Genomic DNA, 14800 nt, shown 5'->3' on the forward strand with positions numbered 1-14800 from the left:
GGAACCATAAGCACAACTAAAAGCCAAAAGTCTCTAAATTTTGGCAATGGAGTCACCTACTAGGCAAAAGCCTCAGCAAATGGGCAAACACACTTGCCTCTGACAATGGCTCTAACCCCAGAGATGGAGCTTCTTTAACCTGGTCTATTTTCTGATGTCCTCTAGAGGCCATTTTTCTCTGAAGTTCTTGCTTTGTGTAAATCCTATTAAGGCCAGGCAGGAAAGAGAAGGAAAACAATGGTTAGGGCGGAAGGCCACTTTACCCATTCTAGACTAAAGGCAACATCTCTGTGAGTTTAATCTATGTCTCTAATGAGATCTTGAAAAAGGCCATTTCATCTCTCTTTTAATCTTGTATCACAGCAGATGAAAAAAGCAAAATAAAAAGATGAGTATTTTTCCCAATCACTCTCAGTTTCATGCTATTAGATATAGTCTGGCATAAAAGGGAATTTACAGCAAAACCAAGATCTTCTCATTAAAAACAATCACAATAACCATCCTCTCCCTTTGTTAGCAGATTGCAACGAAGCTGCAACTTAGCATTAACTCAATCTAGTTAATCACAGATAGATTCACAGGATGTTTAGCATGCATATGTACAGGAGATTTGAGACCTTTAGGTCACTCAAGCAGCTGTTTACAAAATGTACCACCTCTCTCCCATCCAAAAATAAAGCTGCATATATTAACATCTGTTCTACATCCGAACACAGTCTTTCTTTTCCAAAAGGTTTGGAAAACAACTGTAAATTTACCTTCAGTGTAAATGCTCTGTTATATTCAGTGTGAAATGCACCATCTCTGTAAAGAAAAACAGTAATTAATTTTAGCAACACCATTAGAAAATCACACAACTCTTTATTCTGGCCAGACTAAATGAACTTTTTGTCATTTTGCAAGCCTGTGCAAAACAGAACAATGAAAAACAAGTTTTGGAAGCAAACAGGTCTCTAATGGGCAATCTCTTCCATAAGCCTTAATGAGACAATTTACCATAGACCAGGTTTAGGGAGTGGCAGATACCCAAGGGAACTTCCATTAACAATGCACTGCTCTGTTTAGGCAGCTTAATCCCCACCAAACAAAAGCAGACATGTGCTCAAGTCCTCTGAAATCAATGAACTGATAAAATACTTTCAACTTATTCAGGAAATATTGGTAGAGACCATCTTACTGAAATGAATCAAATAGGCAGTTCAAAGTAACTCCTAATGTGTTCGTATTAGTTTCTGAATCCTTTTTCCAAACATAACTGATTTTTTAAAACACTAGTCAAGATCATATTGACATGATTTTCCCTATTTCTTTCACACGGGATTTGAAAAAAACAGATACCGTATTTTTCAGAGTATAAGACGCACCTTTTTCCTCAAAAAAGGAGGGTGAAAATCTGGGTACGTCTTATACACTGAATACAGCATTTTTGGCCTCCTGAAACCCCGCCTCCTTTGCAAAAATGGCCATGCATAGCCTTTAGGAGGCTTCCAGAGTTCTCCTGGTGGCTGGGGAGGGCAAAATGAGCGAAAAACGGGCTGTTTTTTGCTCATTTTTGCCCCCCGCCCAGCATCCAGGAGTGCTCTATAAGCCTCCTAAAGGCTATGCACATCCTTTTTTTCTGACAAAAAAAGGGCCCATTTTTGGGAGGTCTGCAGAGTGCAAAAACTTTTTTTTAAATTTTCCTCTTCAAAATCTTGGTGTGTCTTATACTCCAGTGTGTCTAATACTCTGAAAAATATGGTAATTTCCAGAAATAACTTTGACCCTCTATTACTGCTGCTCATACTAGAATAAAAAATATTATGTTATTGATCTGTAACACATTTTTATTGAGGCAGTTCCTGCAACAAACCTTTGTTTTCATAACAAAAATCTCTAATAATAAATATACGTACACATGGAGCCAGCTGTTTATAATTCTACTTACCATCTCACTATAGAAAAGAGAGAGATGACAGCAAAAATGATGAGGCCTGCCTACTTATGATGCATGAATTTTTTAGAGTGAAAGAACTTGGTCTTGTGCTAGCTGATCAGCTCCAAATTCTGAATGAAGCCTGGCCATCTACTTATTCTTGTTCTTGCTGAGCATTTTGTCCTGAACATGGAAGTGAGTCCATGAGTATGAGAGATAGCTGAGGTTGATTAGCAGATAAATCAAAATTGCCAGGCTACAACTTGCTCCAAGAAATATGAAACAAGCTAAAACTCTGCATGAATCTTTAATTAGACAATAAAGAACTAACACTGGGTAGGGAAATATTTAAGGAATTGTAAGCCCTGGTGACAAACATTGAGTCCTGCTTCTTGTAATGGAAGACTGAATCAGACTCAAGAAGACTAACTTGAGATAGTGAGAACAATCAACCAATAGAACAGCTTGCCTTCAGAAGTTGTGAGAACTTCATCACTGGAAGCTTTCAAGAAGAGACTGGACTGCCATCTGTCTGGTATAGGCTCTGCTTTGGTGGGGAGTTGGACTAGGTGAATACAAGGTCACTTCCAACTCTGTTAATCTGTATCTGTATATCTTGGAATTCTTGTTCAAGGAAGCGTAACTTATGAAAACCACAGTTGTCACTCTTCTGTGCTAAGGAAATGACTTCTACTCAACAGCAATGACACCTGGAGCTTCAAGAACAATGCAAAGCAACCTAATGTTAGTTAGAACAATTGATCAGTGGAACAATTTGCCTCCAGAAGTTGTTAATGCTCTAACACTGGAAGTTTTAAAGAAGATATTGGATAACCATTTGTCTGAAGTGGTGTATGGTTTCATGCCTAGGCAGTGGGTTGGACTAGAAGACCTCCAAGGTCCCTTCCAACTCTGTTATTCTGTTCTGTTAACGTTAGCATTTTTCTGAACTATGAATGGGAGGTACACAAAATATGAATGTATAGTTTAGCTTGGCAAATTGGCTGAAAGACATTGAAACAAAGTTTTCCCCACCTGAAGTGGGAAATTGTCGCCTGTATTTGATAGGACTCCAACTTTTAGCAAATGCACAGATTACTCAAGCTCCCATTCCAGCACCTGAGTTCCCCCACAGACATACACAATACACAAACACAGAGGGTCAAACTCAACCTTGGGAATAATTCAAGCCAATCTGGGGCTGACCAGGACATTAAAAAATTATACAGCATTCAATGTAGAAATCAGACTTGTATCTATTATATACAGTCATCTAGATTGAGCATTTTAAAATCATATTAATATGCACAAGACAGTTAAGCAAAGATGTTGAACTCTCATGGAAATCAGCAAGAGAAATCGATTCAACTTCAGTGAGAATTTATTGCAAGCAACCTTGGACATTTTGCCAGCATGGGTTTTAACCCTCAAAAATGTAATGCCACTGGCAGTCAAAATGTGGAGGAAGAAGAAACTAAAATACAAATATTCAGTGAAATAACCACTGCCTTAATGAGCAAGATTATTCATACATGGTACAGGCTACTAGCTTATTCTGATCTAGACTTAAAGCTACCCAAAGTCATTGAGAGCGAGTTGGGTGGCCATATAAATTTTCTTAACTAAATACATGAATAAATATATATTACTCTGTGTAGGATTGTATTGTGCAACAAGGTCATTCTCAAAGCCATGGAGGACCCTAGCAATTTCAACGTAATATCCACTAACCCACTCATGTACATACTTGTAGTGTAGTAATTCTATCCCTTTCTCTTTCAAACCAGGATCAACCTTCATCTTCTTGCATAGTTTTCGGCTTTCTGAATCACTACAAGAGATAAATGAAAATATTTTATTTTTAACAAAGTGTTAGTATCATATTACAATCAACTATAAGCATATTATTCTACTTTAGCAGCTATATTTAAAGTGCCTAAATATTTAGATCAAATAAAAATCCACATTAAAGATCAAAGTTTTAGTTTTATATTGAGGTAGATAATAGAAACTGGGCATTTCAGCATTTGGATTATAATATTTCCTTCATAGAGAAGTTAAAGCCATTCTATTTCTATATACTTTAATGGTAGCAGTTGTGATTCTTTCAACATGCTTTAATGTTTTCTGATTCTAATTTTATGATGTAAAAGCTTTAAATTAATTTTTCATTGTTGTTTGGTTGTACTTCAACTTGGCTACCTGCCAGGCAGAAAATTCAATTTGTGAATTTGAAATCACATTAGAGCCTGAAGAAAATACAGCATTTAGAATTCACGATAAAGGTAAAGTTAAAGGTTCCCCTTACACATATATGCTGGTCGTTCCTGACTCTAGTGGGCACTGCTCATCTCTGTTTCAAAACCAAAGAGCCAGCGTTGTCCAAAGATGCCTCCGTGGTTATGTGGCCGGCTTGACTAAATGCCGAAGGTGCACAGAATGCTGTTACCTTCCCACCAAAGGTGGTTCCTATTTTTCTTCTTGCATTTTTACATGCTTTCAACTGCTAGGTTGGCAGAAGCTGGGAGAAGTAAAGGGAGCTCATTCTGTTACGCAGCACTAAGGATTCGAATAGTCAAACTGCCAACCTTTCTGATCGACAAGCTCAGCATCTTAGCCAGGGAGCCACCGCATCCCTTTATTTGCGATAAACCACCTTAAAAAAAAGCAAGTTTCCTCTTACAATATTTTTCTCAACCTGCTTTTTCCACTATGCAACATCTCAATGGAAACAATAACAATTAACAATAAAATGATGAAATACTAACATAAAATCATTAATGTCCCATACTTCAGATAGATATGTTTGACTACAAGTAGTCCTCGACTTACCACAGTTCGTTTAGTGACTGTTTAAAGTTACAATGGCATTGAAAAGAGTGACTTACTGTATGACCGTTTTTCACACTTATGACCACTGCAGCATCCTCATGATCATGTGATCAAAATTTGGATGCTTGGCAATTGACTTCTATTTATGACCGTTGCAGTGTCCCAGGGTCATATGATTCCCTTTTGCAAACTTCTGACAAGCAAAGTCAGTGGAGAAGCCTGATTCACTTAACAACAATGTTACTATATTAACAACTGCAGTGATTCACTAAACAAATGTGGCAAGAAAAGTTGTAAAATGGGGCAAAGCTTACTTGACAAAAGTTTCACAATAACAGAAATGTTGGGCTCAGTTGTGGTTGTAAGTCTAGGACTACCTGTATAAGATTATGTATACGTATATTGTATGTATATTGTATACAGCATATGTACCGTATTTTTGGAGTATAAGACGCACCAAGATTTTGATGAGATAAATTTTTAAAAAAGGTTTTGCCCTCTGCAGACCTCCCAAACCCTCTGCACACCTCATTTTTTTTTGTGAAAAACAGGGCATGCAGAGAGTTTGAGAGGCCTGCAAAGTGCTCCTGGGAGCTGGGGGGGCGGGGCGGGGGCAAAAATGAGCAAAAAAGGGCGATTTTTATGAAAATGGGCCCATTTTTTGCCCCCCAAAAGGGCTTGCATAGCCTTAGGAGGCTTGTAGAGTGCTCCAGGGGGCTGGGGGGGGAGGGGAAACAAGCAAAAAAAATGGGCTGTTTTTGCTCATTTTTGCCCTTCCCAGCCTCCAGGAACACTTTGCAGGCCTCCCAAACGCTCTGCACGTCCATTTTTGTGAAGGGGGCAGGGTTTCATGAGGCCACAAATGCTGTATTCAGTGTATAAAATGCACCCAGATTTTCATCCTTTTTTTGGGGGGGAAAAGTGCATATTATACTCCGAAAAATATAGTAATCAGTTCAATAAGCCATATTTTTCTTGCCCCTGTTTTTTTACAACATCATTATTTAGTTTCATGTCTCAATATTATTGCAGAGCTATCTCTTTCCTTCACCCAGCTTTGCCTTTATTTTTATTTTTTCTCTCTCTGTAGCTTTGCTATTTTTACTCCTAGAAGGAAGAAAGGTACCTGTAATACGTGTATGGGCATTTAATGAAAGTGATGTGTGAGACAGAACAGTTAGTATATGCAATGTAGATTAATCAATTTTACAAATGGGGGGCCTCCTTGTACTGAGACTTAATTCTAAATAGTGATTGTTTCAATTAACTGGGATGGAATTTCTGGCAAATATACCTACACACATGCGCACATACAAGAACACAAATATTTCTGACATTCACTCACATTCATACGGGGAAATTCTAGGATTGTTTTTAGCTGAAGTTGGCAAGGTGAAGAAGCTGGAGGTTGCTCAGCATATTTATTAATCTTTTTCTGTGATTTACTTCCAGATAAGCTTTCCAAGAAGTGTTATAGAATGAAAATACCACTATTGGGAAAGCCCTACCACAGATGCAGTGGACATATGCAAGTAAAAACATATGAAAATACCTAATGATGTATATGGAAATCAGATGCAATTGGATCTATTCTAACTAGATTTTCCAAATCTTAGACCAAGGATTTCTACTTTTTTATACAGTAATTTTATTAAAGAAAATTTTATTAACATTTTATTAAATTATAACAATCAAAACTAATACAATATGAAAAAATAAAAGAAAAAGGATGCAGAAATAAAAAGAAATAGAAAAGGAAAAATAAACAAAAATACATATGTGAGTTCTCATCTTCATCACAAGTATAAACAATTTTAGTAACGTCTCACCTTATGTTAAAATACAACATATGATCTCTTCTTCCCATATCCTATTTTTTACCTATAAACAAATACATAACGCCTCATTGTTTTGCTCATGATGTCAGCAAAAGTCCATGAATGGTTACCAGAAACAATAATGTATCTATTTTAACTCAGATCAAATAAACCCACTTTATATTCATTCCCTTTATTTCTAATAATCTTTAGTCCCTCCAAATCACGTCCTAGAACTTGATTTATTTTTTTCTTTCTACTTTTCACAAAATTCTTCAAACCTTAACAATCCTCTTTTGTAAATCCAGTGAAAGAAAATTATTCAGCTCAATCTCTTGATCTGTTTGTATTTCCCTTTTAATTATTAAAACATCAATCATTTTTGTATGTCCAGTATAGCATCTTCTTCCATATCATTCTTGTAGATGTCCACTTTCAACTGAGTCTTGATCTTATCAGGTAGAAACTGCTCCTATTCTGTATCAACTTTTACATACACTCTATGTATAGAGACAGACTTTTAAAATGAACAATGAGTCCATTGTTCAAAAAATATTCCTGTTAAAATATTTTGTTTTATTCTGTATCTGTAAGTTGTGATTAAGTGTTCTTTTTCTTTAATTTAAATATTTAATTCCTTCTAGATTCCTCCAGTGTCCAATTTTTAAAATCTTATTTTTGTTTAATTCAAAACAAAAGCATTTCCATATGGGATTTTTTATAATTAATTCCAAAATCCAATTTTAAATTTATCTGGACCATTAGTTAATTTATAACTTTCTAAAATCCAGGTTTTAATCACCCTTTAGCTGTTTATCCCCCCCCCCGCAATTTTTTTAAAAAGTTCTGAAACCTAAAACTTCTTTCACTGAAGATTGAAGGAAACTCACCTGGTGCTATATAACTTGTTGACCCAAATGTTCCTAATAGCATAAAAACAATTTCTGAAAGTATTAGAAAAGGAAATATGTGAATTGAACGTCCTTTCAAAGGCACTGATTGAGGTTTGAGCATGATTCTTTTCTTGTCTCTTAACCAGTTGGAGACCACTGCCTGGAATACTTGGAGGCAGTCTCAAGTCCTCTCCTTGTCAAGGGAGGAATTATTGCTCACCTACTTCTTGCCATTTCTTCAATCCACCTTTTCTAGTTCTATCGATATTTTAAACTAAAATGATCCTAAATTTCAGCAATTCTGAAGCAAAGCTATAAATGTTCACATTTGTCAGAAAGTAAATATGAAAGTTCTGTCATAATCATTCTACACATTTTATTTATCAAACACAGGTGTTAGAGTAGTCTCTCATTTTTAAATCTGGAATAGAGATTCCAGTACATGGAAATCGTATGTTAAAAAGATTGCTTCCTCCAAAATACATAAAAGGGTGTAACAGAAATGTTCAAGATTGGGTCCAACCAAAGCTAGTTCTGAGTAAAAAGCAAAAGCAATTATAATAGATTTCAACACTCAGTTTGACCCTTAGAAAACTAGCTGACAAATGAGTACTTAGGAGTTCAATTGCTGAGGGTTCAGCCAACAGCAATTTTAAACAAGAGAAATAAGAACTAATCAGCAAAAACTGATTTTAAAGAGGTTTCTATTTCAGTAAAATAGCCAAAATAAATACGATGCATGTTTGTATATGTGCGTGTATGCATACACACATATTTTAAATGATGTGTGTGTGTCTGTGTGAATTATACATACAAATATTTAAATAGCTTACATTACAAATATATTAATGAGTGCATTAGTTATATAAAAATGGTTACAAAGGAAAATTGCTGTGAGAGGCTTACCTCACAAATGTATTGTGAAGCTCTCTGTACTTTTTGTTATTTTTCTTAAGTTGTATAATCCTGTTTGCATAAGAAAATCTGTCTTGTGAAGAAAAATTAAAGCAGCATGATATCTAGCACTTAAATACAGAGAAGTGGGGGGAAATAGGGAGAGTTTAAAAGAAATTAAAGATTCCCTTGAGCTGAGTTCAACTCCTAGTGATTACTGTACTTGAACACATTTGTGTAGTTTTCATAACAACGTGTAGTAGGGGTCTTTTGGGCTTTCCTACTTACCCTACACCCCTACTGTTCTTTGGTGGGACCAAGTACTATTTAGGCCAGATCTGGGCATTCTGTGGCCCTTTGGCTGTTTGGCCTGTGGTGTCAGTGGTAGCGGCAGCAGCTCTATTGGTTTGGTCCCCCATAACAATTTGTGTTTCACGTATGGCCCCTTGGGAAAATTAATTGTCCACTCCTGATCTAGGCCTAGTCCCATTGAGCTTCCTAGCCCAGCCCTAATCGGCTTCTTCTGTAGTGCATGTTAAAAATTTGTAAGCTTTTATTCAAGAAAGATGGCACACTTATATTTCTAAAGCACAGTATGACAGATGTAGCAACTATCTTAGTGGTTTTTCATTTCTTTCATACACAATAATACATGATTCTTAGCAGCAGAAATTGAAAGCTTATGTTCTTGAAGTGTCAATATTCGGTTTCAGTATCCTATAAACATGTGTTTTCAAATAAACATTCAAGACACAAATGAAAAAAATGAGCATTGTTATCACTTAGCCTAATAAGAAACATTAACGGATAAGATATGATTGCAAATGTATGGAACACTTAATTAATGCTAACAGTTGGAGCTTCATTTTAGAGTGGATGTAAATAAGATATAATTCCAGAAATTAGAACATCTTTTTTAGAAGCGGAGATATGTCTTCACTGGTTTGCTGGATAAAAAATTATGTTTGTTATTCCAATAAGAAAAGGGAAATAAAAAATAGCACTACTACAAAATATAACTAAATTCTATTTTGTTGTCATTTAATTAAGAGATGCTACCTTTATTTTTTTGCATTGAAAAACTGATCTTATGGATTCTTGTCCTATTATTTGCATTACTAATATACCAGAATTGCAGCCCTTCAAAGAATCTGAAATAGATTAGCAACACAATCAATAGTTGTAGTTACAAGGAAGAAAAAATATGTAATGAAAATGTGTTATTTTACATGTAGGTAAGATTAAAATTTATCTCCTTTAAACAGGTACGTTTTATGCGAAAAATGTTTATATGTACTGACTTTTTGTAGATAAACAGCTATTTAAGGATAAATCCTGGTCACTATCAAATTCTTGTTAAGAATGGTGACCACATAAACCAGTAAGAAATGTACAAGTAGTCCTACACTTACAATCATTCATTTACTGACTTTTTGAAGTTACAATAGCACTAAAAGAAGTGACATAACTAGCACTGATGATGTTATCCAGTTTGGGTAATAAAACATCTGCAAGAAAACAACCAAGCTCAGAAACCATCAAGATCCCACATTTCAACCCTGAGATACAAATGTTCTCCTTTATTGGTGACTTATCACCATTTTTCACACTTACAACTATTGCAGCATCCCCATCATCACATGATCAAAATTTGGATGCTTGGCAACTGGCTCATATTTAAGATGGTTGCAATGTTGTGTTTTGGAGTCGTGTTTTGTGACCTTCTGAAGACAAATTCACTTAACATCTGTGTTACTAACTTAACAACTGCAGTGATTCACTTAATAAGTGTGGAAAGAAAAGTCATAAAATGAGAAGTGGGGGCAAAACCCACTTAACAACTGTCTGACTCAGCAATGGAAATTTTGGCCAAATTGTGGTCAAAAGTGTAACTGCACTACATTAACCAGACTGAAAACAATACAAGGTGGCAAGAGAAAGAGGATTAATAGCAGGTCCAAGATTATTTCAGCAACTTGTCTCCAAACATTTTTGGAGTCTGGTTTCAAGAGCCCAGCAAAAAGAATAAAAGGAAAAAAAATATATGTTGAAAGTGCTGAGCATGCATCCACACTTGAGAAATGTGAAATTGATTGGATCCCTTTTTTTAAAAAAAATGCTGGGTGACTTTCATAATCAGCTTTTGCTGCTGCTGGCATTCCTGTTAATTCTCTTGACATTTTCAAGCTGTCTCCTTGCAAATGTGAAGAATGAACAACAATAAATTAACACTATGCAACTGATAAGATAGGAGAGCTAGGGTAAGAAGAAAGCTCACTATATACCCTGCAGATGGTAGTCACTCTGATTGGGAAAAATGTAACATGCAGCAATGCATAATAATCAGCTCTCTAGCATGCAAAGGCATTAGCATTGTACTAACGAGCAAAATGCTAAGACTCATTTCTTTACTTAAAGATAAATGCTTTTACCAATGAAACAAACTTTCCATCTTGCCAATGGTTTGCCTAACAGATCGTATGGTTGTCAGAAGAACAAGCATACACCGGGAAATCTGCCCAAAGTCTGGATTCTACAAAGTTGCACCCAACATTGTTAGTCCATATAGATTTTAATCATAAGATCAGACTCACTTTCAAAATCATAATGCACCATACAAAACTACCACATTGATTTCCTGTAAAGTCTTAGGAATTTCACAGAGTTGCAAAACAATAGAAACCATTTATATAGCCCTCCGATCCTCAAACTATGGCCCTTGGGTAGGATATGGCCCGCCAATGCAAAGTATCCGGCCTGCGGAGTGGTGGGATTCAGCCCCACCCCTCACCATCGGCCTTATCTTCCAGTGAGCATCCACTCCAGCTGCACTTCTGGTTAGTTATTTCACTGGTTGAGCTGCACTTCTGATCACACCACTACTGCCGAAGGTAAGGCTGAAGGGTGCTGGGGAGGACCAGCTGACTAAGGTGTGATCTCACCAGTGCAGCCACATGATCCAGGGCCAGTGGGTGAGGAGGGGAGGGGCTGCTGCTGGCTTGAAAAGCACCTCTGCTGCCAGCTTGTAAAGTAGTGCTTTAAAAGTCTTCAAAAATGCTTTAAAAACGTCCTTTGAGAATGTTTTTCACAGTCATATGATCCAGGGCCAGTGGGTGATAGGGGAAGGGCAAGTACAGCAAGGAAAAGGCAACATGGATTGCTAAATTGGCCACCCCCACCCAGTCATATGACCTAGCCATGCCCACCCAGCCGGACCATTCTACCCCCCCCCCCCCAACAGTCTGAGGGACCATGAATCACCACCATGTTTAAAAAGTTTGAGAACACCTGATACAAACTGTTAGGTCATCTCATGAAGAGGATCTGCAGCCACCACTATTATTGTTAGATTGGGTAATGGATAGGCATACACAGGCTTAATGGTAACAACACCTCTTTATTAAGTACAACAAGTGAGAACAATCCAGCAAAGGTTGAGTCTGACAGCAACCCTTTTATAGGGAGCTGTCAGACCCTTCGACCAATAGGATTAAACCTCTGTTTTCGCTGGAACAGAGGACCTTGGTGGAAACCACTGTAGTTAGAACTAATATCTAACAATTATAATATCAATAAGATATGGAATTTTCAGCATACAGGGCCTACTCTCCACCTAACCACCAAAATTTTAAATAATGTGCCTTGCCAATTGAAAGACACACAGGTAACATTTGACTTACAACTACAATTAAGCCCAAAATTTCCATGGCTAAGTCAGTCAGAAAAGAAGCCAAAGCTCTCATTGCTTCTTGGACAAGAGGGTTAGAGTAAGCCTGTGATCAATTAAGTGTAACTTAATTTGTGTAAGATGAGAACTGTATTCCATAGGCTTTTTTATACTTGGACTTATGAACAAAATATTTATAAACAGTTTGGAATGTAACCTGTTTATAAGAAAGGGACTAACTACGGTATATGGAAACATTTCCTCCTTTGGCTACTTTTTATGAACAAAAGCATTCCTATCCAAAATTAGAGTTTTGCTCTCAAGGCAGAATATAGGCCTTGTCTGTTTTCACCCAATTATGACTATTCTTTAAAAAATTGAAAGGAGGAAAAAAATCATACATAATTGCACATACCATCTAAGTTCAAACAATTTGTGTTCCCAGGTCCACTAGGATAATATTTCATTAAAGCAAGAGGTAGAGTTTTGGAAAAGTCATTTTACTCTGCATCTCAAATAAAAATATAGAGTCTAACAAATACTTTGAACATGCAGTGAAAAATCAAGAATCATACAAGCTAATTGGCCAAAAACCAATTTCTGTTTTAGTTATAGATAGAAATGGCAAAAATATGCCCCTTTACTGGATCAGTTCCAAAATATATCCTTTTGTATTTTGTATTCAAAAGAATCTTTTCATCCACAGAATTATTCCTTTGGCACTTGCACAAGTATTTATAACACCCCAGTAGTTCTTGTCCTACTGTTCATGGATGCTTGGATCTTACTATTCTCAGCTGAAATCACAACCAAAGTAACTTAAAGAGAGAATATATAGAAATTTTAAGGGGCATAAAACAGATCTACAGCCTTTTCCTTTCATATTCTTCATCGGCATTTCAATAAGCATGCTTAGATTTTTGGCAAATCATGACCATTCATTCAGCAACCATTTTAAATTACAACAGTTCTGAACAAATGAGAGTTACAATCATTCCTTAGGAGTTCTATTTATCACTATCTGGACTCTTGGGACCCAATTTGTAGTTATGTCCAGTTGCAGTATCCTGGGGTCACATGATTGCCATTTACAACTTCCCTGCCAGTTTTCCAAGAAAATCAACAGAGAAGCCAGGGGAAGGGGAAGTTGCACATCACTGAGGGTACACAGGTGGGGCTAACGCTGCCACCTGCGTACCCTCATAAACCTCTGTGTACCTTCCCTGAGCCTTCCCAAATCTTGAACCCTTCACTCACTCTCCCACCTGGAAGCAACTACTCCAAGCCAAGTTGCACATCCACACATACCCTCTCCCATCCAGGAGCAGCCCATTAGCCTGCTTTTCAGCCTGCTTGCTAACCACCTGAGACATGCAAATTCCTGATGGCTTTCCTACTGACTTTGCATGTGGAAGCCAGTGGGAAGTAACAAGGAGGTCTTTGCCTGACAAATGTTATGATTCAATTCATTATGGCAAGATGTTTGAGAGACATGAATGTTCATGTACTTTTGTATTCAGACAATGATGTGCTGTTGGTTTAGACTTTCAATGAACTGTACTGCAATGGGTAAAGCTTTAAAAACCAATGTATCAAGGACTAGGAGAGCTGTATGATAGAGGGAAAAGAAGAAACTACACACTGTGGCATTTATCATCTAATTCCATCACTGTTCTGTCCCCAGGTCCACTGGGGGATTATTTGAGCAGGACAAAGAAAGCAGGCTGAAATGAAAGGGAAGAAAGAAATATAATACGTAACAACAATTCTTTTGGTATTCTTTTGATATTTTTACTGCAACGCTAGAAAAAGAAGTTATCATCTTATCAAGCTTCTCTTCCAGGGAATATTTGGTGAATCCCCCCCCCCTTTTTATTTTGAATCATGATGAAATACAAGCCGACATTCTGTTTTCTGCTCTGAGAATGCTTTTGGATTTCAGCCAGCTTCAGCCTCACAACAAGCTCCTCTCTCTCGTACTATGGAGAGGATAAGGAAGACTATAAAAGCTCTTTGGCTAGCGGATAACATCCATTCAGGTGAGAGGAGGTAGCCCTTGACAGACTCTATAAAAACTCTTTCTTTTCAAATAATGCTTTTCTGCTTAGTTGCACTAGAAAAACACAGGTAGCTTTTACAAAGGGTTAACAGAGACATCAAAGCAGTACAAGTCTGAAAATGAGGTCAAGTAACTGACTGAAATGATGTGGGTTCTACTTCTTTCTTCCTTTCTTTCTCAGGTAGACTTCAGCGTGTATAGAGAAAACTGGGATGTAATCTCCATTCATTCTTAGGGCTATAAATAATAATAGTTTTAAAAGAATAAGGCAGGGTAAATGAAAGCATAGACACATACCTTTGATGCCTGTCAGATTCAATGTCCTTTTTAAGAAAAAAATATTATTTAACTTAAAAATAGCCGCTGACGTGCTTTAAAAGCAAATCACCAGACTCAACTTTATCTTTATTTATACAAATGTCTTGGGATCCATGTACATCTTACAGAGGTTCTTCAAAAATAGCAATGGGGAGTGAAAGAAATCCTCAAGGGATTTCTGGTCCCAAGAATTCAGTATAAAGAAGAAAAATTATACAAGCTCTCCAGTTAGGTAAACCAAAAGGAGTCCATCACTGCTCTTAATGCCACACTAGTTAAGTGGGAAAGGGGCCAGTTCTCAGAGCCTGCCCATCACTAATATTACAAAAAATACCACAAGATTGGGAAAAAAAACATTTTTCAAGCCAAGGCCACAGGTGGAAGGAAAATGCCAAAGACACTTGG

At 36.9% G+C, this 14800-nt stretch overlaps 1 protein-coding gene across 1 annotated transcript in view; it reads right to left on the reverse strand.

The window, feature by feature from the left end:
- The window catches only part of PDIA5 (protein disulfide isomerase family A member 5), a 255318-nt gene that overhangs the window by 143015 nt on the left and 97503 nt on the right, over positions 1-14800 (reverse strand). Inside the window, exons 4-5 of the mRNA XM_087711801.1 lie at positions 3663-3746; positions 759-804 (exon numbers count right to left, since the gene is read on the reverse strand). Of these exons, the coding sequence (XP_087567927.1) occupies positions 759-804; positions 3663-3746 (130 nt within the window). The remainder of the gene's footprint in view (positions 1-758; positions 805-3662; positions 3747-14800) is intronic.

This window comes from Thamnophis sirtalis, unplaced genomic scaffold (genome assembly GCF_051295495.1).
Source record: "Thamnophis sirtalis isolate CommonGarterSnake01/CBP01778 unplaced genomic scaffold, rThaSir2_p1.2 scaffold_1, whole genome shotgun sequence".
NCBI classification, from domain to species: Eukaryota; Metazoa; Chordata; class Lepidosauria; order Squamata; family Natricidae; genus Thamnophis; species Thamnophis sirtalis.